Source organism: Wyeomyia smithii, chromosome 3 (assembly GCF_029784165.1).
Source record: "Wyeomyia smithii strain HCP4-BCI-WySm-NY-G18 chromosome 3, ASM2978416v1, whole genome shotgun sequence".
NCBI classification, from domain to species: domain Eukaryota; kingdom Metazoa; phylum Arthropoda; class Insecta; order Diptera; family Culicidae; genus Wyeomyia; species Wyeomyia smithii.
In genome coordinates this window covers 188868984-188881118 of record NC_073696.1, presented here as the reverse complement: position 1 = coordinate 188881118, position 12135 = coordinate 188868984, and the positions used below count along the sequence as shown (strand labels likewise).

General features: G+C 36.7%; 1 protein-coding gene across 1 annotated transcript; it reads right to left on the bottom strand.

Moving 5' to 3' along the window:
* Positions 1–1975: 1975 nt before the first annotated feature.
* On the bottom strand, positions 1976–8495 carry LOC129731994 (tol-Pal system protein TolA-like). The gene is made up of 4 exons (XM_055692440.1): positions 8156–8495; positions 5346–5480; positions 4762–5216; positions 1976–2948 (listed from the first exon to the last, which is right to left on the bottom strand). The coding sequence occupies exons 2-4, from the start codon at positions 5383–5385 to the stop codon at positions 2553–2555; spliced, it is 891 nt and encodes a 296-aa protein (XP_055548415.1). The 5' UTR covers positions 5386–5480; positions 8156–8495; the 3' UTR covers positions 1976–2552.
* Positions 8496–12135: the final 3640 nt, after the last annotated feature.

Here is a 12135-nt window from a genome sequence, read left to right as displayed (position 1 = left end):
GCAAAGTAAAAAAGCAACAAAGTCTTTCGAGGAAGAAAACAACTGATATGTCTTAATAATGCACACATGAAAGACGTTCTATTTGTAACTTTTTCTATGTGAGCATTAAGTGGAGAGAAATTGATCCCCAAATATTTATAGCACTCTACTTCCTCAATGATGTCAACAATCATACATTTCGTTTTCTGCAAATTTAAAGACAGGAGATAATTATAGTAATTGCAAATCTTGCTTCATGCTGGCAATAATATCATTTACCTATATAAATATTAATGTAAAAAATAACCGCATCATCTAGGAGTCCCCACTTGGTTGATTTTACTGGCATCGTCGATATAGAGTAGGAAAATTAAAGGGCCAGTGTTACCTCCCTGCGGGACTCCAGTTTTTATATCTTTTCTGGAGCTTATTTCTTCATCATAAAGCAGGTATTAGACGAAGCAAATATTTGCTATTTTTGGTACGAATTTCATTTGCACAAAATAAAATGCTATATTTGAGTACTTCTATTCATTTTCTGTAGCAACCATTGGTGGCGCTATGAATGTGTGCGATCGACTTAAGGTTTTACTTTTGATGTTTAATTGCAGGGAAATATGATAAATGGCTTATAAACTTCGCAGCGCAATGCTTATGTTCGACCATCAGAGCTTTGTACAATAAAGGAGATAAACACTTCTTACTGTAAGAACGTTGAAATTTATTTTGCAAGCTGAAAAGTTGTTCTTTTTCGGTAGCCTTTCAGGATTTATCAGCTTTATTATTGAATTCGACACGGGTTTTCACATATTAAGTAACGGGTTCTCGGACCAATTTCAACGGCATTTTAGAATACACCATCATAATTAAATAAGTGGCTAACTCGATTGAAGTTTAACCCCATTAATGGAGAGCGCCAAAAATCAACCGCCAACCATCGTTGGGATTTGACTAATCTACAAAATCTCGAGGAGAAAGGTTATACGGAAAACGAACACGAGTTAAAGTAAAAGCGACATTGCGACCATTGTTTAGTAAAATTTCAAAAAGAGTCTGAAGCTGAGAAAAAATAGAAAAGAGAAGTTTGGATGTTGAGTGAAGGCATCGTGAACAAAGGGGAGCTGCGTAGCCGCAAGGTTACAGAGTCCGCTTTGTCAAGCGGATGATCGTGGGTTCGAATTTTAGTAGAATCAGGCCATTCGATGTCAAAAAGGACTTTTTAAGCATGGGTTTATTCTCAGGCACCCCACCACTTACCCTTCCTTTACGCTGAATTCTATAATAACTTTGCGAGACTTTTTCTTAACAAAAAATAAGTCCCTCTTATCAACTAAACTGACCAGAAGGAGGCTCGGTATAGTAGAGTCAATAGCGTGTAAAAAGTAAGGGTAAAATAATATTACACACAAGCACGGATAAAAATAAAAAAAAATAAGCATGTTTTTTTCTCAATAGCGATATTACCAATCATAGAAGGAATACAGCAGACACCTGGGCATATCTCACAATAGAGCAATGATTCTGGTCGCAGTGAGGAAGTCCTTACAGGAAAAAACTATCGTGAAAAAAGAGACTGATCAATCAGGACCTCATGATCCTTTGTGAAAGCTGCTAGAACCCAGCCTATTAACATAGAGAACTACCTCGACTGTTGGAGTTAGCCAGATCCTCGGAGCATCACGACAAACTTGGACACCGAAAAGAAGAGTGGCAACGGTCTCTGAGCAGTGGCGAAGCAAGGAAGAAGACTGCAGACGTCGAAGAAGGGGCCCCGAATGAGAAGAAAGTGAAAAGGTGAGGTAGGAGATAGATACTAAGGAAGTGGGAGTGTAGACAGACTAAATAAAAGAGTTGTATGAGACGAAATTCAAGCGTTTAATTGACCAACACACTAGAACGTTAGCCGACCCTGAAGCGGTGTAGAAGGGAGTGTCAGCATTGATGACTCTACCGGCCCGCTAGTTACAATTGGGACATCAAAAATAAAATAATTGGATTTATAATTTGCAATTTATTTTTATTTAAACATCTTTCAAGCACAGAGCAGTTTGTATCAAAAACAAAACCAACGTTTCTTTCAAACTAATACCAAAGCTGGCAAGTAATAACTTCAAAATAAATAAATAATTTCTAACTAGTCATGCAATCATAACTAAACTAGATCTGATGTGCAGATGAATTCTATTGATAATTGTTCTGGCATAAATATTCAAACTGGTTGTTTTCACATCTTACGTCTACGATAACGAATGACTACCTGTCACATTTAATTATTTATCTAGGCAACACAAATCCTCTAGGAGAACCGGTAACTAAACTAGGCAAATATTTAGGTACTTCTTTTCTAGTATCATCGAGTGTAATCGCTGCGAAGCTCACGGCAATTCATTGACAAGATTTAGACATGTCGATCGTGCTTCGCAACGTCGTCTAAATCATTACACCTCCAAAGTTTGCCCCTTAGTACAAATCGCTGATTTTTTGTTGAATATCTCCTTGTAACATAAGTTCGCTTTCGCTTCTATTAAAACATAGAGAGTTCACTGAACTTGACAAGATGCTGATGGAATGCGTTAGTAGCCAGGGTAATTATAACCCTGTTGTGAGGGTTTAAAGTCGCTAAATTTGTGGTTGGCCGGTCCCTCGTTTTCAGTGCTGTTGATTTCATCTCCGGACGGGTGCTGGTTCTGGGTTTTGAAAGATTTCGCTTGGATTTGATGATCCACGGTACCAACACGGTGAGTGAGAGCAGCGTGAGCTGCGGCTTCAGCAGCGTTGTTTTGTGCTTCCTGGGCAGAGGCGGCCGCCTTGTGGGCCGCTTCTTGGGTAGCTTCGAAGTCAACCCGAGCTGCGTTCAATTGTTCTTCAATCGCCTCTACTCGTGACTTCGCTGAACCAACCATCTGGGTTTGGGAAGCCAGTTCTGCCGCGGCTTCACTAGCTGCCTGTTGTGCATGTTCTGAAGCGACCTGCGAGGAAAGTTATTGTAGAATCGTGTTAGTCTATTTTACTCAAACTTGACGAATTGTATAGCGTAAGCAGAAGTAGAAGCATTAAGCATAGAGTATTACTGAACCAATCGTCACATCCTTCTTATTTGAAAAATCACATTAATTTCCCTAGAGCGAGTTAGATGTATTTCATTTCATATCTATCCGTAGAACTAGTAACATTTACCTGTTTGTCACGTTACCGCGTTTGTGTCAGTGCAATCTACCTTCAATTCACGTAAAATTTACATGAAAAGCTAGATGGAAACTATTCACAGAACTTTTCACGTGAATTTCACGCGAAAGTTTTTTAAGGTATGCCAATTATTCGTTTTTTCTGTTTACACTTTTTAGTGGTCAGACTTGTACGGGTGCAGGTGGAAATAGTGAACGGCATCGCGATTTCCCAGTTGTCATCTAAATACCCAACTCGTAATATTTCAGTGATTAGAGACAACTGAAAATTGAAAATAAATGTGTTGGGACTGATGATTTGTACATATGCAGGTTACATATAAATTTATTGTAATAAATATCAGCTCAAAGATATTATTATTACAAATTTTGACATAAATAACAAGTCTTCCTCAAAATGAAATATGACTTAACACAAAAATAACAAGGCGTTTGGAGATAAAAGTTCAGTCAAAAACTCGAAAATATTTTCAGGGTGTCGGTAAACAGTTACTCAAAAATGAAACATGATGAATAAAAATGAAAAACTAATTTTGCGCAAAATGTTAACAGAACCTAAGAAACGAGCGTTACCGAATGAAAATGTCTATAACGCATCAGAGGGTTCCGGAAAAAACAAAAAATGAAGCGCAAAAATATTTCAGGGTGTCGGTAAACAGTTACTCAAAAATGAAACATGATGAATAAAAATGAAAAACTAATTTTGCGCAAAATGTTAACAGAACCTCAGAAACGAGCGTTACCGAATGAAAATGTCTATAACGCATCAGAGGGTTCCGGAAAAATCAAAAAATGAAGCGCAAAAATATTTCAGGGTGTCGGTAAACAGTTACTCAAAAATGAAACATGATGAATAAAAATGAAAAACTAATTTTGCGCAAAATGTTAACAGAACCTCAGAAACGAGCGTTACCGAATGAAAATGTCTATAACGCATCAGAGGGTTCCGGAAAAAACAAAAAATGAAGCGCAAAAACCCATTTTTTTTTCAACCTTGCATTTCAATAGTATTATTTACCTTTTTTAAATCTCGACCGGTTTTGAGTATTATCAATATGCTCATTAAAGATCAGTCTCGATGTCCCGACATGTAATGTTAATAAATAACACAATGTTGCAGAAATCAAGGTTAAGTATAGATTTCATACATTGATCAGAGCTAATACGTCTGATTGTGGCAATATGTTGATCTAAATTAATGAAAAGAATTATAACCAAAAGCGCAAAAAAAAAGAAACAGTTTTTGAGTGAAATAATAAAAGTTTTCATAAAAAATACCAGTCTCCAGTGATTCAAATTAATGTTTGGTAAATGTAATGCAAAACATGCATCGCAAATTGTGCAGGTCTTCTTTAAGACTACACAAAATTATTCAATTTTATGCAAAATTCATCGAAGCCCTAACCAAACAATATAGTCAGTAGAATTGCTATGTTTTTGTTGGTTAAAATTATCGAATCGGATCACCAGTTTATATCATTCTATACTCTATTTAAAAATTTGTGAAACTACTGTTTATACGCTGCATTACAAATCACATATGGAGAAACGCTTCTCTATGTTAAAAGAAAGAGGTTAACAAACCATTTCCACTAACCTGTGCGTTGTTCAGAGCGGCTGTTAGGACTTGCACGTGGTTTAGCGCTTGCTGAGCAGCATGTTGGGCCGCCTTGGCCGATCGTTTGGCCTGTTGCAGTTGCTGTATTTCAGCGTCCAGTGCCTGGTGCGCTTCCAAGCTTTGCTGCTCCAGACCTTGCAGTAAAACCTGCTTTCCATGAAGAGCAGCCTGCGCGGTTGCCGCCGCTTGAGCCGCAGCTTGGGCAAGAGTGTTTTGCGCTACATACGCTGCCTGTTTAGCGGCGGCATGTTGGTTCGCTACTGCAGAACCAGCTTGATCAGCCGATCCTTGCGCAATCGAACGTAGTCCACTTCCGGCACTGTAACCAGACTTGGGGGAATAGGAAGCACCATATTGTGCTCCGGCTGCAGCCGTGTCGTAGTCAAATTCATAGTCCCTTCGCTTTTCTGCTTTGGTCCGTGCTTCTGATACACCTGTTTGAAAAACGTTATGCAAATAAAAAAAGAAAATTAACACAATACTCAACAATAGCGCTTTGTCCACCTCGCTAATGATCTTACAGCTTCTTAGAGTGAAAACACAAGGAAGTGAGCTGTACTTACTAATGCAAATCAGAAAAACCACTGCTAAAACTACTTTCATTTTGCTAGTACTACGCGGTGCTTGTCCGAGTACTACTTGTAACAGGTGATGCTTGGTGTCGCGCGATTATCAGTGGTACTTGAAAATCTGCCTTTCTATGGAGACGAAGAAAGAAAACAAAAGTTAATTAAATCACTGAACAGTATTGATCGTGCCTGAATTTATTACAACTCGTGCCCACTCGGTCTGTATGCCAGCCATGTGTGAAATTCATGAAACTATTGTTCGAATCAACTGACATATGTGAGATTATTTACAAGATGTATCACGAAAATTGAAGCTTGTTATGTTGGAAACAAACAGTAATGGCTCAAAGATATGCTATTGACTACCATCGCCTGTAGACGTTTGGCAGTGCTGTACTATCGGAGTGAGTCATAACATTATGATATAATTACACGCGTCCGATTGGCAACGCCCCAAGCCGGAGTCCGATTAAACAGGTGAATGCTATAGTTTACTTTTCAAAGATGAACCAAAATGTAAATTTGCATTTTACGGCCGGTAATAAAAGATGAATGATGATTGCACAACTTACCAAGTTGAACAACCTTTTCGCACTTTGTGTTGCAGCTATACACGTGTAAATAAGATTTAGCGACAGGAGACCTGTCACACGATGTCGTTCATTTGGATTTTTGGTCATAACCCAAATAAAAGTTTACACTTTATCGGTCGAGTTGACATAACCAGTTGTGTAATGTTATTGCCACTTTACCCACGACTGTCACATGTTACACATAATGCTATCATTAAATTAGTGTTCGCATCTATTCATCACAAACAACTGTTTATCCAGCCAGTTTGTCCAGTTTTAATAACCTGGGAAAAGATTTCACTTTTTTTCTAAAGTGTTACGATATTAGCCGATTTTTAGCCCAAATTAAAATTCAACAGAAAAACTCGTTAGGAGTATCCATGTAATGCACGTATACAAATACCCAGTTATAAATTGTGTGTCTTCTAACGGGAAAAAAACGAGAAATTCGCAAATTAGGTAGTGTGACACAATTTTTATCAGTAATTTATTTTGATATTTGTTTTGACATGAAATGGTTACATGAGCAGAATTACGGTAATATTAACCACTGAAGAGCTTTGAGGTGAGAAATAACTGTGTAGAGTAATAAAAATGTTAGGTTCTGTTTTGAGATAGCAAAAAAAAATTGAATTTTTGTAATATTAAAAAGGTGTATGCATTTGGGAGTTTTAATAATTAAGTTAATTTTAACGCAGTGCTTCAAGGACAAACGGTATTGTATCCACCCGACTTCAAACCACCACTTCGAATTTTTAAAAGCACAAGACTCGGTAACAGTTTATGCGTCACTTATGAGAACTCTATTTTATGTTTGCTGCGGTGGAGCAAATAAAAAATAGTGTTTTCACAGAAAACGCATTACCTATTCCCGAGTCTTGTGCTTCTGAAAATTTGAAGTGGTGGCTCGAAGTCGGCCGTTTGTGGCTTCAATGCCGTTCCACCTTAAACTCCCACCCTAATTAGAAACAGCAAACAAACAGAGGAGTTCGGTTTCATTATATCTCTCTGTTTATTGGACTCAGGCTCCGCAGCCAACCGTTAATGAGTGTATAGGACAATTGCAAGGCTAGAGCGCTACGATCTTATTAACTCTAACGGTTTTTTTTTTCATCTGAGATTCGCACATATTGCAGTCAACAGCATCCTACCACTAGATCAACTGGAAAGTGCCCTAATGTAAGCGACACTGAAAAGGTGAAACTGTGACAATTAGAATGTTAGATATTCAGTAAACTAACCTAAAGGTTCTCATCAATCTTTTTATTCATTATTTATCCACTTTCAACTCCCCATACTGATGATAAATATATTTCGATTTGTTTTTTGGCATGTCCCCTAATTATAGTCATTAAAAGTTGCAAGAAAAATGTCAGAAGCATCTTTGCTTTTATTTCAAAGTGATATTTTAAACAGATGAAGAATTTTTTTGGAAAAAAGTTGTATGATTCGCAATCAAACGCAATCACCTATAACATTAATCTCGAAATCGGCATAAAAACTGAGCATATTCTGAAATCATTTTCACTGGGGAAATTTGTAAAAAAAATATTTGAATTTTTTTTTCATAATGTTTCCTGTGTGTATCAATAAACAATCGGCTGGGGCGTTTTCAAAAGTTTACCAAAACAATACTATTCTAAAACCTTTTATGTTAATGATGTTCAATCAGCGTTGGGATGAATGACAATAATACTAATGTGTCTATACATCTTTGTCACTAAAAATAGTATAAACTAACATTCATGTAGATAATACTTCAATATGTTGAATAGCACTTGAATATTTGAGAAATGTTGGTAACCAGTTACAATGTATCAATCACTGCATTGTATTTATTTTCAAGCTATGTCCATCATTCCCCAACCACATACAGCTCCTTCTATCCAAAGCTCCCATACAATTGTGTCTCATTAGATACAATTCACACACTTGATTTGAACGTCCACGTGTAACCCTTCTTTCAAGAGTCAAAGTTTTTCATACACTTCTGTTATACTTGGTATCCATCAAAAGTCCGGAAAACTTCAAATAGAAGTAGTCCTCAAACTATTCAAAGCACAGTACCAACATTCAGGCATAAGTTATCATTCCTCAAAGTGCACTTAACTTTCAACAAAAAGTATTGTTTTTTTTTCATCGCTTTATAAGTTGATCTCACTTTCATCCTTCTCTTCAACAAGGTACTTAGTTTCTAATGGTCCAGCTGGGTATTTCCTGTGTTCAACCTACCAAACCGCAAATTTCCTTCAACCGCACCGGTGATTGTCACAACTACTGGGCCGAGATGATGGAACCGAGGAACACTGCTGATAGGCGTATGTACTGTTTTTGCTCTTCACAAAGATACGCGGAGATCGCGAAAGCCTTTTCCTCCGAATAGGTTGCCTTTCTTCGATGGCTAGTTTTTTTTTTACTTCTTGTACCTTGAGCACTGGTTGGATGCAGTAGGGGAACTAGTCAACACAACGCAAGCTAGAGTGCAAATGCGGTTCGTTTATTCGCGCGCGCTGCTTTTCGGGAGAAATTTAAACATATAGACTGACCGGACGGCTACACAGTGGCGAATGATGGCCCCTCTAATCAGTCCGATCGCTTTTATAGATGTTTGGATAAATTGGTTACCGGTCGTGTGGTGGCTGCTGGTTACTTCAAATTTAGTGGAGAGCTTTACCGAGTGACGGGGCTTCGGGGAACGGCCAAGTGATGGTACTAATTTAGAAACACTTTTCGGCGTTTGAAGATAAAGAAGTTTGGGGCTTAGTAGATTCAAATTTAAGGCTTAAAAATATAGCTTCTTGTAAAATTTCAATTTTTTTATGCCGAAAATTTTATTTCTTTCAGATTTATCGAACCCAATTTCAATGAATTTAATAGAAATATCGATGTTAGTTTATTATTTATTGTTAATATAACAATTCAAAATGTGGCGATTTCCACTCCATTTATTTGATATTAATTTTACTATCACGATATCAAAAGTAGTTGAATTTATTGTGTGCTTTTTGATATACTGCCCCCTTTTTGCAAGGCCGCAGTAATAGCGAATTTCTTTATTCCACCAGCTCGCCTCGTTTTGACCTGGAAGCGCACTATCTGCTGTCAAAACCCTTCTTTATTAGCTCGATTTTGACCCAGTTTTGACCTGTCGTGCTGCCCGAAGCGCACTGTAAAATTTGTTAGCTTCAACCCACCACCGCACGTGCTAAGTTCGTAAACAATTATCTGGCATCTCTTTCTTACTTGCATCTTAAATGGCGATGACGTTTCATTATTCCTCGGCAGTTTTGCCCGCACACAGTGGAATAAAGAAATTCGCTATAAGATAGAGAGCCCAGGTCCTTTGTTTCTGATGCTCAAAGCAGCGACGAACCGTTGCATATAGCACATATAGAACCGTTGCACATACACTCAGCCCTGTTCAATTTCAGATCAAGGCTCTAATGCTCGTTCCTGCTCAAAAAACGTTTGTACTAACCTATTTAAATTTTTAAGAATCTTTGAAAAACTGCCTTATTTCGGTTCCTAACTATTTAAAAAGTATTCATTTCTAGAAAATATTTGCCATCAACCACCAACGCTGATAGTGAAAAACGACAGCCATTTAGACGAATTCCGGACGATAATATTGTACGTTCTTGAAGAAAAACAAGATGTTTATTGTCTTCGAAGCAACTTGACGAAAAATATTCAAATCTTTGTGGGTTTGGGTTGAATATCTAATACTGCGCAACCTATTCATGAGTTTCCATACTGATGTTCTACAAACTAACTAGACATATTTGATAATTCTATATAAATTTTCGAATTAAAGTTTAAGGTTTTAGATTAATGAAACGAAAAAAAAAAAGATACTGAGGTACTATAAACCTGCCACAGAGCAAAATCATAATGTTTTATAATTGAGATTAATATCATACCATTTTGACTGAAATGGAAGTGTAAATTGTATAGAATCCACAAAGATCTGTGGAGTATTAATATAAGTTTTAGGGTTACAGATTATTTCCAAAAATATTACCAACCCCAATCCTATCAGGAATGTTTTTTATCTAGGTTATATCGTGTAGTAAGAAGCAAGAATATACTTTTATTTGCATATTAAGGGACATATATCATACATAACAGTAGACCTGTAGAACTATTAGTGTAACTATATAGATTCATTCTAGTACTTAGACCTTACTTGACTGCACAAATATCGACGAGAAACGAAAACTGTGGAAAAAAGCGGACATAAGCAGTAGATAAAACTTCACGAACGTTGGGACTAAAAATTAAAGTGTTTGTTTAATTACAGATACTGCATAAAAATTATTGCATTCTGTGGTACACATATAAATATAATGAACACGCATCCCTATCCGTTGAAAAATTCGTAATATTTCTATTGTTGTTCATATCAATATATGGCTTTTCATAAATAAATGGCACTAAAACAATCATTGACTTTTGTAACATCAATGTCCACCCTACCCCTATGTTCCTTATAGGAATTGAAGAACCATAGATAAAATAATAGTAACTTCGAGAGGTTATATAACATATAGCACTTTCATCCGAAATGTCAGAAATATGATAACCTATAAACGTACATCCGCCTTACAATGTGCCGCTTTCAGCATCAGCTTTTTGGTCGTTAACATTGACATTGAAATTACGATCACAGTGATTAGATGCCGAATTAGGGGAGAAGCGGGGCCTGTCAATCACATATCAAGTGTACAGAGTTTAGCAGAAGTAATACAAAGACTTTAACTTGTGGAGAAATTTGACTCGTGAAAGTGATTTATATACCTCTCTGAATGTGCTGTTACTCTTCGGGTAGAAAGGTGTTTCTGTACATCATAGTTTTATTGGGTCAGGAGTGTATTGCAGTGTTCATCAACTGTTTTTCACCTTCGCAAATTAGGCATAGGAGCTGGCTTTCGCGAAAACCGTTCTGTAGGCAAAGATGCATGTTTTCTCAATTCGATTTTTTAATTTTGGTTTTAAGCTGCAATACATTATTTTTTATTTGCATGAACTATATTATGTGATTAAAAATAAGGAAAGGTCACATCTCAATTTTGTCAACGATTTTGTAACCAATTACTCAAACAAATAACCTTTGATGAATAGTGATAGGAACGGCTTAAGCAGTAGCGCATATTTTAATCAGTCGAAGAAAACAGGCCTCAAACTCCTGCATTTTCATCAATATCGACAATTTCAATGATGGAAACGAAAAATTTGATTGTCTAGCTGTCTTACGAATATAAGGAATACCGTAAATTACAAAGAAATTTGTGAACAAACATCGTTTGAAGCAAATCGACCTATATTGCAGCCATTCAGGAGCCACTTCGGGTGCTGAAAAAAAACGCCTGCAAAACAGATGGAAACTGCTTAAAATAGGTTCGGGGTGATTGGAATAGTGTTCCTCGATTGGTAACTTTAATTGATGATTGTTAAAGTTTGCTAACTTAGTTTCAGAATCTGAAAACAAGTTCTGACAGAGAAAACGATAGAGAACAGATTTATAACTACTGTTTGAATTTCATCCAACACCTTTCGAGTATTTCGTCTGAATACACAGGCGGTTCCTTAAGCTGCTTAGAATATGTTCCCTACCCTTACGTTAAGAAACATGGATTTTGTTCAAGACATACTTAGTAAAAGGTTTCGAAACTGACAGCACATAGTCTTAAACAGTTTAGAAGGACTATTTAGTTTTCATTTTGGTAAAATTTATTTCAAAGATTAAAAATTTCTCATTTTCATGTGCATAAATAAATACAGGGATGGCAATTCTATTAGCTACCATCCATTTGATGTGTTATCTACATCACTGGCACTGGCAACAGAAAAATTGCCTGTTTTCCTTATCTTACGTACAGTGGGTAAAATAAGTATTTGCACACAATTGTTTTCTTAAATTACTTTATTTCTGGCAATTATTTTGAACAAAAAATTTCATAATGAAACAGTGTAATATTCCAAGCATTTGTAAGTAATATTGCACTTGTTGTAGGTATGGCAGCAATCAACATGAATTGAGTATTTCTGAAAATCATACTCAAAAAAGTATTTGCACACAATCTGGGCACACTGCGACTCGCTAATTCAATTACGTTCGGTGACTTACCAACACACTGATATATGTGAATACTTGAGTGCATTTCACATTTTTGATTAGTGTGCCTCAACGTGTGACTCTGTCAGGATGTGTC

Bases quoted from the DNA above. Each gene is read 5' to 3' on its own strand.
- LOC129731994 (XM_055692440.1), bottom strand. From the start codon at position 5,385: ATGAAAGTAGTTTTAGCAGTGGTTTTTCTGATTTGCATTA. The intron at 5,217-5,345 runs GTAAGTACAGCT...TTTTTCAAACAG, and splicing joins GGTTTTTCTGATTTGCATTA to GTGTATCAGAAGCACGGACC. The intron at 2,949-4,761 runs GTTAGTGGAAAT...CTTTCCTCGCAG, and splicing joins CCGCTCTGAACAACGCACAG to GTCGCTTCAGAACATGCACA.